Source organism: Erythrolamprus reginae, chromosome Z (genome assembly GCF_031021105.1).
Source record: "Erythrolamprus reginae isolate rEryReg1 chromosome Z, rEryReg1.hap1, whole genome shotgun sequence".
Taxonomy (NCBI): domain Eukaryota; kingdom Metazoa; phylum Chordata; class Lepidosauria; order Squamata; family Dipsadidae; genus Erythrolamprus; species Erythrolamprus reginae.
In genome coordinates, this window is record NC_091963.1 from 29,921,660 (window position 1) to 29,936,174 (window position 14,515).

The 14,515-nt window shown below is 37.4% G+C and overlaps 1 protein-coding gene across 4 annotated transcripts in view; it reads left to right on the forward strand.

Moving 5' to 3' along the window:
• CACNB2 (calcium voltage-gated channel auxiliary subunit beta 2) overlaps positions 1-14,515 on the forward strand; it is a 206,157-nt gene that overhangs the window by 68,330 nt on the left and 123,312 nt on the right. The window contains exon 1 of one of the 4 annotated variants that reach the window (XM_070729109.1): positions 10,754-10,878. The exons of the other annotated variants lie outside the window; for them this stretch is intronic. Coding sequence (XP_070585210.1) covers positions 10,798-10,878 — 81 coding nt within the window. The 5' untranslated portion in view covers positions 10,754-10,797. Of the gene's footprint in view, positions 1-10,753; positions 10,879-14,515 lie in introns of those variants that run through there. 4 annotated transcript variants of the gene reach the window in all.

Here is a 14,515-nt window from a genome sequence, read left to right on the forward strand (position 1 = left end):
CCCGAGTCTGCGGAGAGGGGCGGCATATAAATCCAATAAATCTAATATAATCTAATATTCGGTTTTTTCAAAGATCTCTTCAAAAAGGGAAAGAATTCACTAGTATTGACATAAAATCTTGCAACAATATGGCTATTCCCAGGGTATTCTCCCAAATACCTATGTTTGTAGTGAAGTATCTCATTTTCCTATAGACATACATTGGAACTCAAATCAGTGAAGAATCCCAGGTGATTTTAAAAGATGAAAGGTGTATGGGGTGTATGGGGAAATACAAGAAAAGTGAAGTATATAAAATATCCAGATCCCGTGCCTTTTATAAATATAATGCAATTTTTTAAAAAAGTAATTTATTGAACAGATTTGCACAAACACATAAAATTCTTCAAAGTACTGTCTTTGGGCCTCTACACATTTTTTCCAGCAACTCTGCCAAGACCAGTACGTGCCCTGGAAGGCGTCTTCAGAGACCTCTTGCAATGTCTTCGTCACGGCTGATTGGATCTCTTCTATGGACGAAAAACATGCCTTGCCCCAACGTGCGACGAATCTGCGAGTTCCTGGACAAACGTCAGGTGCCAACGCTGCCCCCCCCCCCATAGTCCTGACGTTGCCCCAGCAGACTTCTTTTTGTTCCCAGTCCTGAAAGGAACCCGTTTTTCGTGCATAGAAGAGATCCAATCAGCCGTGACGAAGACCTTGCGAGAGGTCCCCAAAGACGCCTTTCAGGGCGCGTACCAGTCATGGCAGAGTCGCTGGAAAAAATGTGTAGAGGCCCAAGGACAGTACTTTAAAGAATTTTAAATGTTTTTGCAAATCTGTTCAATAAATTACTTTTTAAAAAAAATTGCATTACTTTCGGAACGCACCCTGTATGCAAGAATATATAGTATAAAGACATACTGAATTGGGTTTAAAATTATTTTTTATCTTTGAATGGACATTTAGAGAACAATGTTCAGTTGATTTCTTAAAGTTAATAGAAAATCAGTGAATGTTGCCTTTGCTGAACACAGGAATTTGGTTTCCAAATCTAAATTGATAGGTAGTCCAAAATGGATTCAGACAATAAGTGTAGTTTTAATCATTAGATATATTTTTTGTTTTGTTTTGTTTGTCTGCGTTTTTTTAATATGTTCTGTTTTTAATGTAAATACCGTATATACTCGAGTATAAGTCGGTTTTTTTTAGTCCAAAAATGGGCTGAAAAACCCGACCTCGACTTATACTCGGGTGACTGACGGGTCACCACAAGAGGGCGCAAGCGGCTTAGGGAAAGACAGCCGTCTTTCAGCTTGAAAGAAGCGGCAACTGCCTGGTTAAGAAGGGAGAATCCACCCCCTAGCCAAATGGCTTTTTTACTGTTTAGCGCAGCGTTCGAGCGCTAAACAGTAAAAAAGCCGTTTGGCTAGGGGGTGGATTCTCCCTTCTTAACCAGGCAGTTGCCGCTTCTTTCTGTTTAGCGCGGCGTTCGAGTGGTTGGCTCTTGCGTGCAAGCAAAGGAACCTGCCAACCACTCGAACGCCGCGCTAAACAAGAAAAAAGCCGTTTGGCTGGTGGGGGGATTCTTGCTTCTTAAACCGGGAGCAGTTTCCCCTCTCCCAAAGCGATGTCCCAAAGCGGTCTCCGGGAAGCGACCGAGGGAAAGGCAATCGTCTGCCTTTCCTTCAGCCCGAAAGAGGAGGCAAATGCCCCGCCTTCCCCCAGCCGGTTAACTTGAAGCGCTCGGTTAACCGGCTGGGGGAAGGCAGGGCATTTGCCTCCTCTTTTGAGCTGAAGGAAAGGCAGACGACTGCCTTTCCCTCGGTTGCTTCCCGGAGACCGCTTTGGAACGTTGCTTTGCTTGCGCCTGCCTCTCCTACAGCGGAGAGAGGCGGCAAATGGCCAGCCCTTCCCCCACCCGCTTAGCTGAGCCCTTCGGGAAGGTGCCGCCTGTCTTCGCTGTAGGAAAGGCAGGCACATCCGAAGCGTGTGGGGAAGTGGCTGTGGGAGGCAACGACATTCCTAAGCCGGTGAGGTGTGGGGGGGGGGGTGGCGAGAAGATAGAAGCAAGAATCCACACACCCCCAGCTTTTCCCCCCTCTCCCCGCAAGAAAAGGAGCCAGCCAAACACTCCAATGCCGCACTAGAGGGGGGAAAAGCCGATGAGGTGTGTGTGTGGGGGGGGGGTGGATTCTTGCTTCTGTCTTCTCAACACCCCCTCACCCCACCTCTCGGGAAGAGAGCAACAGGAAAGGACGCGGTTTTCTTCTGCCGGGTCGAGGACAAAGCGGGTGTTGAGGGCGACGGGCGAGCAACATTTCAGCGGGGAGAAAACCCCAAGCTGAGAGTGCCTTTTAAAATCACTCTCCTCTCAGCCTCGGCAAGCTGCCGAGAAGTGGGGTTTTTGGAGTGGGGAGGCAAAAACGCTCAGAATGTCACCAACGAGGCATTTCTCCAAGGGGCGGGGGTCCCTAAACTTTCCTTTAACCCCAGCGGACACAAAGATGGGAATGCGTGGTCCTCGCCAGCCACCCATCTGCGGGGGCTGCCCCGCGCCAAGGCAGAATTAAATTCAACAACCAAAATATTATATTTTTTTAAAAACATACTTTTTTGACAGTTTGTTTGCCTTTTAAGACATCTCTCTGGCTGTGCCTAATGTCAACAATAAAAAGTTTTGCCAGGTGAAATTTTTTTTGCCAGATTAGCTATGGATCTCACTGAAGAAATTTTAAAGAATACTCAAAATGATTCTTCATTTGCTTTGTAACCTTAAATAAAAAAACAATACAGTATTGACTCTGTAATTTACCCAGGGAGGGGACAGGAGGGGGGCACAGACAGACAGGAAAGGAAGACAGACAGACAGACAGACAGAGACCTATGACCACAATTGAGCTCAAAATTTGTTGTTAAGCAAAAGCATTGTTAAGTGAAAATCACCACATTTTACTCAATCCATGACATTTCCTAGCTCTAACAGTGATATGCAAGCTAGGGAAGTACCGGTACATCTGAAGACATGTGTAATGTTCTAGTTATGGTTAACTGTGTGGCAGAAAGTGGACTCTGGGTTTGTTTTCCTATTACAGTAAGTGAGGTTGAATGTACCATATATAATTTTACAAGAGCTCTCTCTCTTTCTCTCTCTGTATATACACATACAGTTTATATAGTAGATAATGTACAGTATATTTTTGTGTGCCTGTGTGTAATATTTATTTACACATATGGGATACAAATCCAAATAATAAATAAATATTTTGGATGTTCAGTAATTGTAAATATAGAGGGAAATTGTATCTCTTTGAGGCAAGGAGAGGTCAAGTATCCTAACCCTAACCCAAACCAGCAGGAGCAGGGGATTGAGGTAAGTACCTAGGTACTTGCATTTTTTTTGCCTATACCTGCCTTGGGGGATATATACCTGTTTACCCACTTTTAAACTTACAGAGCTAGTTTACTGACTTTCTTTGAAATAAATATTCTAAAATATTTAATCTACTGATGCCTCAATTGATGTAATTTTATTGGTTTCCATTTTTATAAGTTACCAGTAGCCGCTGCAATTTCCACCCTCGACTTATACAGGGGTTTATAAATTTTCCCAGTTTTTGTGGCAAAAGTAGGCGCCTCGACTTATAGTCGGAGCGACTTATACTCGAGTATATACGGTAATTCAATAAAAACTTTTTTTTTAAAATGTTTAGTTTCAGGATTGTAACTGGATTATATAAGGTAAAGGGTCTTAAGACAGTATCTCAGATATTTGATAATTATGTAAATCAAATAAGTGAAAAAAGATTCAGAAAAGAACACCATAGTTTTTGCTTTAACATAGTTGAATAACACTGTTTCAAAGAAAGAAGAATTTCAAGAAGGTGGATAATTCTGACATGTAATAAAATATTTAGTTCTGTTCTTTTATCATCTGAATATGCCATGGACAACAAAATATACTATTTTTTAAAATGTGCTAGTGGACAGAATAAGGAACAGTGAGTTGAAGTTGATTCCTAATGAGACAGAAATTCAGATGAATGATATATGAATCTAAGGAAAGTAGGAGAATGCTCCTTTGGATGAGACTACATGCTTGTACAGCAGTAATTATCAAACATTTTGATTTCTGTAGCCATTTACATTCTTAAAAATAAATGAAGCTATCAAGGAGATTTGCTTTATGTAAAGTATATCTATCAATACTTGCTGTATTAGAAATTAGAATGGAAAAATTTTAAAATAATTATTAGTCTGGAGGACAGAAGGAAAAGGGGGGACATGATCGAAACATTTAAATATGTTAAAGGGTTAAATAAGGTTCAGGAGGGAAGTGTTTTTAATAGGAAAGTGAACACAAAAACAAAGGGACACAATCTGAAGTTAGTTGGGGGAAAGATCAAAAGCAACGTGAGAAAATATTATTTTACTGAAAGAGTAGTAGATCCTTGGAACAAACTTCCAGCAGACGTGGTAGATAAATCCACAGTAACTGAATTTAAACATGCCTGGGATAAACATATATCCATTGTAAGATAAAATACAGGACATGGTATAAGGGCAGACTAGATGGACCATGAGGTCTTTTTCTGCCATCAGTCTTTTATGTTTCTATGTTTCTATTGAATTATTTGACTTCATGGACTCTCTTGACAGCATCTTAGTGACTCCTAGGATTCCCTAGGCCTAGACCATACTTTAAGAATTGTTATACAGCATTGATGGTGGACCCTTGGACATGCCCAACTAGACTCTGCTGCTGTATCAACCTTGCACCCCTCCCGAACAAGAGAGAAACAATGTCTTCTCCCCTCCCGTCACTGCCCACACCTAGGCCACCTGAACATCAGCCCTCTGTTGTAGCTTCAAAGCTGGCCTTAAGGTATAGGACCATGCCTCAACTTTAGTCCTAGAGCCACTGCTGCCACTCAAAAAAGGCTGCCTCATCTGGTGAGCCTTGGGGGAATGGTGCAATGGTCCCCACAGCTGACGCTCCTTAGGATCTGTCAAGTTCCCTTCTTTTTAGTTGCTATTGTATTTCTGCTGACAAGCCTTGATGGCCCACTTGAGGCTGACCTGGGTCACATAAGACTTCATTTTTGAAGTAGCTTTGGAGAATGCTCTTTGGTAATCTCAAAAAATCATATGAAAGTATGCTCTAGTCTTGTGAAATGACCAGGACGTCCAAAGGATTATATCCTTCTCTAGAAGGTTCTGGAGGTTGTGTGAGAGAACAAGTGCACTATTCAGCTTTTGAAAATTGCAAGAATAGTTTATTTTTTATTATTATTATTATTGTCCAATACACATTGAGGGTTTTAGTGGGTATACAGTATATCTATATACACATAGAAAAATACATGATGAAGGTTATAGAGGAGATACTCAGTAAAATTATATCTAAGAAATAATAGAAAAGAAGATATAGTAATAGAACATATCAATGAAAGAATAGAAGAGATATAGGAATAGAAGAAAGGTATAGGAGATATAGGACAGGGGATGGAAGGCACTCTAGTGCACTTGTACTCGCCCCTTCCCCTTAGGAATCTGGATAGGTCAACCGTAGATAATCTAAGGGTAAAGTGTTGGGGGTTTGGGGATGAAACTATGGAGTCGGGTAATGAGTTCCATGCTTCGACAGCTCAGTTACTGAAGTCATATTTTTTACAGTCAAGTTTGGAGCGGTTAATATTAAGTTTAAATCTGTTGTGTGTTCTTGTGGTTGAAGCTGAAGTAGTCGTTTGAAGTTGCTGGGGTTGGTGATGCTAGTATGTCAACCAAAATGTTGTGGTATGTTACTTACGATATGTGTCATATGTTCGCCATTACTCTTGTATAGGAACATGTTTCCAGTCTGGAAGTGCTCATTAATATGGCAATGCCACTATAGGATTGTACTATAAAAGTTGAAGAACAATATATACTCAATGTCACTTGGTTGTGCCGCTCTTGGGATTAGTTTAGAAGCTACTTTTTTGAAATATAGGTAGTCTTTGGTTTACAACAGCAGTTGGGATGCAGTTGTAATTTGTGAAATCATGTGACCACACTACTTAGCGACAGTTTTAGCAGTCTTGAATGTCTTCCTTCCGTGAGGACTGCATCGATCATTAAGCAAAATTTCATGTGGTTTTCAACTTCTTATCATTGACTGCTTTATGGGAAGCTGGCAAGAGATGTTAGAAATACAGTAGTCCCTCGCTATACCGCTCTTCACCTACTGCGGCTTCACTTCATCGTGGGTTTCTGAGGAAGTCGATCGGCAGATTTAAACAGCCCGCCGAACTCGATCGGCAGTTTTTTTTAAAAAAAATATATATCTAAAATTGTAAATACTGTATTTAAATACTGTATCTAAAATAAATATTGTGTGGGAAGGGTTTATAAACACTTAAAACAATGAAAAATTACCAAACAATTACAATATAAATACTTAAATAAGTACTATCAGTCGATAAATTCCCCATCACGGATTTCACCTATCGCGGCCAGGTCTGGAACGTAACACCAGCGATAGGTGAGGGACTACTGTAGTAATCGAATGATTTTGTCTGTGGTTTTATACGTAATTCTAAGCCAGGTCTTGACCTCCCAGTTCATGACCATGTAATTATGGACATGCTGCAATGGCCATAACTCTAGGATTAGTTGTAACTGCTACTCATTCAGCATCACTGTAAATTTAATCATATATGTCTTTTTTACTAATTAACTAATTGCTAAATAAAATGATCAGCCAGGTCAGACTACTCAAATGATAGCCTAGGAAATGCACAAGTTGTCCCAGCCAGAAGATCCTTGCAAAAAGGTAGCCAGACGTGGCCCTCCCTCACTGCTGCTTTTGACCAAATTTCAGGCATAATTTCAAAAGCAGTGTTGCCTGGCACACTTTCAGAAGCAGCATTCAACATGGAGCAAAGGAGCAGGCAGAGTTCCCAAAAATTGGCAGGGCTTGTCTGGAAAGGACAGGCAAGGAGAAAGAGCAGAAGAAGCAAGGATGGCCAATAAAAAGGTAACCAAATCTGGAGAAACCAAATGAAAATACTGATGAAACTACTGTCTGCTCAGCAAGGAGAAAAGAAAAAGAAAAGCATGCTTTTCATGGCTCATTGACAATCAGCTTCAAAGAGTATATATATAATCCTATGATTTTAAAAAAATCAACATTAACTGATAAATAAACAATCATTAAGTGTTTAAAAATGGAAAAACTTAATAAATATACAGTGGTACCTCGGTACTCGACCACAATTCGTTCCAGAAGTGTGGTCGAGAACCGATTTGGTCGAGTACCGAATTTATTTATCCCATAGGAAATAATGGAAATGGATTTAATTGGTTCCCAGCCCCTGTTAACTCGCTGGGAACCAATTAAATCTATTTTCTTTATTTCCAATGGGATAAATAAATTCGCTACTCCAAGCTGCAGGAAAGGTGGGGGCTGCTGCAATCCCGGCAGCTTTGGGGGGCTCTTTTTCTCATTGCTTCCTTTTATTACCTGTAAGCAGCTTCAAAAACTTTCTCCTTCCCTGTGGCTGCAACAGCGGCGGCTTCCCTTCCAGTAGCAAGAGCGCCGGGAAGTCACGTAATGAAGGGAAGCTGCTGGAGCGGCAGCAACTGCTGAGATGGCTCCGGCGGCTTCCCTTCATCATGTGACGTTCCCGGCGCTGTTGCTACTGGAAGGGAAGCCGCCGCTGTTGCAGCCACAGGGAAGGAGAAAGTTTTTGAAGCTGCTTACAGGTAATAAGAGGAAGCAATGAGGAAAGGAGCCCCCAGAAGCTCTCAAGATTGCAGCAGCCTCCACCCTTCCTGCAGCTTGGAGCTCTTAGAGAGCTCCTCAGCCCCCTGAAGCTGCCGGGATTACATTTCGGATAATGAACAAAATTTTCTCTGGCTGTTCGGTATCTGAATTTTTGTTCAGATACCGAAGCAAATTTTTGCTGAAAATTTTGTTCGTTATCCGAAATGTACAAGAAAGGAAGCGTTCGAGTACCGAGGTACCACTGTATATTTTAAAAAGTGTTTACATTAAACATTCCTCTACGTAAGAGATGCTTATAAAACTAATGATTTGGACTTTTTTTTGCCCAGAAGAATCAACAGTAAACCCAAGCATCAAAGTATATTTTAAACAAATGCTTAGTACAAGAGCACAAGAGCAATGCACACTTATGATCAACCCCCACACATCTTAAAGAACACAGAAAATAGGTAAGAAGGACATGTCTAATCCATGAATTTCTTCTACGTATTTAATACAGCACAATGCCCCCAAATAGAGCTCATTCTCTTATTATGCTACATTTTGCAAATTTCATTAAAAACTCAAATTTACCTTGGATCCAAGTTTTGTATCTGTAGTTGACATAGTTACAGCAGTAGATGTCTCACTGACCATACTTGAAGGTGTTTGGTTTACCTGAGGTTTGAACATATGTGAATTATGCCTGAAAGAGAGAAGTCACAATTTAATTGATTGTTAATCTTTTTTTTTGAAACTGTGATACTGGGATAAACTAACTATGAAAATGAAAAAAAACCCCAATCATTAAGTGTTGTACCTCATGATCCTTGACGAATGTATCATTTTATGTACACTAAGAGCGTATGCATCAAAGACAAATTCCTTGTGTGTGCAATCATACTTGGCCAATAAAGAATTCTATTCTATTCTACAAAATACTGGCATTGCATTAATAAGAAGATGTTGCATGCTAAAGGACTAAATGTTTTGCCGTAAAAACATAACCCTTAACAAATTTGTTCAGTGTCTTCATTTTTGAATCCTGAAATTTTTTAAATTGAAGTTTGAAAAAAATTAAGTTCTACTTCTTGTGCAGTACGTGATTATTTTACATTGTTAGTGCAGTTTAAGTTGTGATATAAATTGGTCATGGGAGCACTACTTCTACTGTCTTTCCTGTTTTGTTTGGCTCCCTAGCAGTTTTCTATCTGAACTTTTAACAATTTTGTAGAGTACGTGGTCTGCTACTGAGCACTGCATTCTCTCCATCAATTTTTGTCTGTATTGAATTGGTATTTTAGATTGTTTTTCACGGAGTTATAACTTCAGCACAGACGTTTTAACTGTTAAAGACAAAAAAGGACAAATATTTCATTACCAGTTCTGAGTAATATCATTAGTGCTTTGATGATGGTATCCAATCTGATGAAATACTTGGAGGAAAGCAGCTAAGCTCAGCCAATACTGAATCCACAATTCACCCTAGACTTAATATATTATTTACTACTAAAAGGTCAAATCTGTTTGTTAAATAACCTGAAACTATACATCTTTAAAATTGCAGTTTTGGAATATTTTGTTTTATTGCTTTGTTGCTTTTCTAATGCTTCTCAGAGGAGTGAGCAATAATATAAAATGAAGAGTTTCATTTGATATCCATATTAAATACAACAATAGACTTATGGTTAAAGAAAAGTATAGAGTGCTTAAAAATTTCTGATTTTGTTTTGAATTTGCAAAATCTGTGCATAAATATGATCTAAAATGTGATCTCTCCTCTGCACGAGTCCTAAAACTATATAAGTTTTCAATCATTTATTGATATTGCTTTGAATTCAGTAATAATTTCACATTTATGCTATGCTGTATCTGACCTGCTTTATTTTTCATCTACTGTAGTTCTAGAATAAAACATCCTAAAGAGCTAACTATAAAACTGCAGGGTTCAAAAAATGCCATTAATGCATTTAGTAATGTTGTTTAGGAAATGGCAAACAATTTTGTTAATCTATTCTTGTTTTAAGGATTTAATATTTTGAAATACATATTCAAGGCTTTATGACTGCAGGTGATTAAATATTAAAACTCAAGTTCTAAAATATAATTTTGCTTATACTTCATCAGAAGGTTTGCTTTAATTCCTAATTAGGAAAAAATGGACCTTAATAAATTTAGTGTTCTCTTTTAAAGAAACTATGTCTGGTTTAGCACTGCCTGAAAATGGACTCTTCCAAATGTTAGGTGAAAATAGTCTGGCCTGTTTGCTTAGTGAGAATGCAGAGGTCTTGTATAATCCGATTTCAATCAGCTCACACTAATCACTACTGATAGTTGCAAAATTTAGCCTGGATCTGCTTTTGTAATCTAGATAGACAGAAGTGAAAGGAGAGAACGGATGCAAAAAGAAGGAAACAGAGTCTGATTTTTCGGTTTTTGCTTTGTCTTCTGGGGCTTCTCTTGAAAACAAGTCCTATTGGTTGTTAGGTTACCAGTCTTTTCATTGTGGAGATACATCAACAACAGGTGCACTGTGAAGCAGCAGCAATCCTTGTAAAGGAAAATGTGCAGGAGGTAGCAACAGGTATATACAGTGTATCTGCTTGTATTACATTATTTATGGAAACTGAGATCTTAATTCTTTTTTATGTCAGTAGTGTCCTGGAATTCTTAAATATTTAAGTTAAGCAATAAATCTACTGCAAGCCTATTTCATTAAGCTCTGAAGACTATTTGACTTTTAGCATTTATTTTATAAATCTTGGCTAAGTTAAAGTTCAAAGATTTTATTATTTTAGTATAGTACTTTTTAGTATAAGAAATAATAAACTTCAACTGAAGTTTTTGATTTTATTTTTTAAATTTGCTTTATCAACTTTTGGGATATTTTAAAACATTGCAAAAAATCCAATTTGTGTGTTTAGTTTTCAATTTTCTTGATGGGATGAAATATTAGGAAGAAAAACAATTTTCTAAATTGTTCTTTTGTTTGATGTTACCTGTTCCTGCATCACCTTGGCTAAAAGACTTTATACATTTGGATAAGAGAAACATTTGAAACCTGACTTTCCATGCTGGTGGAGTTGTTGCTGGTCATCTCAGCTCTGCATGTTGCCATGCTAAAAACACCAAAGGGTAAAAATGTATCTTGGGTAAGTAGAAAAAGCATACCAAGTATATTATTCTAAATGTGTATTGATAAACAAACACTAGTGAATAATGAATATTATATAAATATAGCTTCTTATTTTCATTATATATTTAGGTTTATTTAGAAGGTCAGTTCTAGAATTTGTGTGTGTAAATAGATAGATAGATAGATAGATAGATAGATAGATAGATAGATAGATAGATAGATGATATATATGGAGAGAGAGAGAGAGAGAGAGAGATCAACATTTTGATAGATTCTATGTGGATGCATGTATGCCTTTTTACATTTGTTGGTAAACTAACTTTCTTGGCTTTATTAGTTTTTAAGGTTTGTTAATAATCCTTTTCCTGTTATGGATTAGGATAGGTTGTCTTTTAAAGTACCCGGCTCTGGCCACCAGTACTGTAATCACACCTTGTATGGTGTGATTTTGAGCAACATACCTAAAGTGTAAAATGCATTGCTATAGACTTTGAACCATACATCTATGCTATCATTTGTATAGTAGGATATTAAACCTTTTCATATTTTCAGTCATATAATCACTCATGCAATGCAATCCTGTTTCAGGAGTAACACACACTTCAAATATTAAACTTGGTATTAATTAAACAATAAACTAGTTTCTTTTGGTCTGTTCCTTAAGAAGTATGAAAAAAAAGAGTTGTAGATGAGTGAACTCTTATTAATAGCTGCCTATTCTTTCCCCATAAACCAGGTGAAACATATGATCTAGTTGTCCTCTTTTTTTACATTAGGGTTATTAGATTGTACTCAGTATTGCTAATATTAGGTTGCAGAAGTACAGCAAGGACATTCTGTGAAAGTTCTAATGTTTCTAACAACAGGTACATTTTAAGAAGGCTATACTCTATTCAGGTTTCTTTTGTAATACAACAGTGGCAAATATATGCAAATGGTATGTGTGTGTGTGTTACATTGATAATTTAAAGAGTTTACATATCATCTCTGTTTATATCATGTTTCTTATAATATTTTTAAAATAGGGAAATAAATTTTAGGATTTCTAGCAGTAACTAGATCTTTACTCCTGAGTTGCATACTAAATTGTAATATTTGGTGTACAAGAAGCCCACTTTTAAGTTTGATCCTGCCTACTCATGTTTCTAAAACTATTACAAATTATAAGGACTAATCATATAACTAAATAATAATTGAGATTGTGTTAAGAAATATATGATATTGAATATGAATTTGAAATGGATAAAGGATACAGACTTGAGTTTTGTACTCCGTTTTCCCAGAAAGAAAAGTTAATCTGTTTACATAACTGCGGGAAATGTACTCTTGATTTCATGCATATTTTTCTCCTCCTTTAATTTCAGTTATGGAGGACTAGCAAAATTTGATGATCTGAAACATTATAAATAATTTATAAGAGTTTGTTTTTCTTGACATTCATTATACTCCTTTCATTCTTTATTTTGCTGTGCATGATTGTGCTCTTTAGAGATTGTGGAAGTTAAGAGTTCAAGGACATATATAGTTTTTCAGCTCAAGAATCACATCCACTTTGAATGATATGCCTAAGAGCTGTATTCTTAAAGGTAATCTGGACCAAAATACAGAAATGCCTGGATCAAGATAAAATGATATATTTCAAAAACAATTTTTCATTCAGACATATTAGAATATTTTTTTAAAATTTTGGCTTCTAATTCAAGGGAATCATTGAAGGCTTTAACCCTGCACTCAGGTTATTCAGTTATTTCTAACAAAACTAGAATGTGTAACATGGTGAAAGAAAATTAAGTCTGCAATCAATATTTTTCCACAGATTCAGAAATATATTAGCTTTGCATAAATTTCCACCAGTTTCGCAGATAAGAGCTAAGGAATGTTTATGAAATGGTTAAGGACAGAGAATGTACATATAGTTCTTAGAGACCCTCAGTAAATGGTGTCCTGGATAGTAGACCCTCCCCCCCTGCTGAAAACAGCTGTTTTTGCTACCAAATCTGGTTCTTTGGCAGCAAGCTCCCCAGATTTGAACAGGATTAACAGCAGCTGCCTGACCCACATCGGCCTTCGGATGACCATGTACTTGCCTGAGAAGAGAAATCTAGAGGATTGCAATTCTCAGTAAGAGCAACAGGGGGGCGGGTCTCCATCATTTTCAGTTGCTGTGTTGTATTTTTAGGTGCAGCTCTGTTTTAATGTCGAAATTGTTAATTGTTAATTGCCTGGCTGAATACTGATTTGCTATATACACTTTTGTTTGATTACAATGTAAATTTTCATTTGTGAGTTTAAAAATATTTTTTTTCAGAGTTTTAAAAAAAAAATTCTTTCGCCACAAGGAAGTCTGTGGCATGAGGGCTTTTTAAAAAAATCATTTGCAATGAAAATGATTCAATTGATTTATACTGGATTTTCTAAAAGATTGTAACTCAGTTGCTTCGTTTTATTTGTGTGTGGGACTTTCCCTCTTCTTGTTTACTCTTTGCTGTGATAACTGTTTTATCAGCTTCATCTGTGGTTATTTTTATTATGAAAATCTACTCATAATCTGCTATTTAAACTTAGAATTAAATTAAACATTCCAGCTTTGTCAGATCTTCCCTTTTCAGACTTGTCCCTTGATTTTGAGAGAGTCTCTGGCCCTTTTTCATAAGCTTGGGTAGGAGTAGGTCTCATAGTCAAGTGTGCATTCCATGGAGGGAAAGAAAAATAGTCTGAAAGTGAGATAGTGCTATGGGATGCTGAACAGACTCTTGGAACTTGAAAGAGACACCTCAGCCCAAGAGTTGGGGGAAGTATCAGAAAGAAACACAGAGCAATTTGATTTGGTGTAGGTTGCAGTGGAGTATTGTTTTGTCGAGATTTTGAGATTCTATTAAATTAGCCAACTAGTAATAACAATATTTTCAGAAATCCAAGTGCTTCTTGTTTACTGAGTGTGCCGCCCTTTGACAATTGAACTACTTTTAGTGTTAGAACGTTTTTTCTAATATTGTATTAAAATCTGTCTCCCAGTACCATCTACCATAGAATTTATGGTAAAGGCCTTGACATCTATTAGCTATTTGAAGAGTATAATAGATCTCTTCTTTGTTGTTCTACTCTAGTCATCAGCACTTCAGTTTCATGGGATTTTCTTTTTAAGCATTACATTTATATGGGTCCGGTCAAATTAGTTTCTTCAATTCTCTAATATGCAATTCATTCGATTCTGCAGATTCAAACTTGCCCATAGTAGAATGGTATTCCCTGATGATATTTCTGTCAGATGCAACCTTCAGTCTTGCTTTTTTTATCATGATGTTAATAATTTCTTGAGGGAACACATACTTTTTTATTGCAGAAACTAAACCAAAATAGTAAGTGTTTAACTTTGCCGCTCTCTCTCTCTCTCTTTTTTGCTATGCACTAGCCTTTTACCATCCTCGTTCAGCAGCAGCATCATTCAGCAGCATTTATTTTGCCTTTATTTTAAAGTATCTGAAAAACATGGTTTTTTAGTATCATTCACTGATATTAGAGAGCTTTTTGCTCCCTAACCCACAACTGTTCAGTTCCCGGCTATTTGTGTGTATCCTTTTGTTTTTTACCATTCTTGTATGTGTTTTTCATCAACATGTAACAGTAGGAAGTTGATAAATGAATAATAAAGA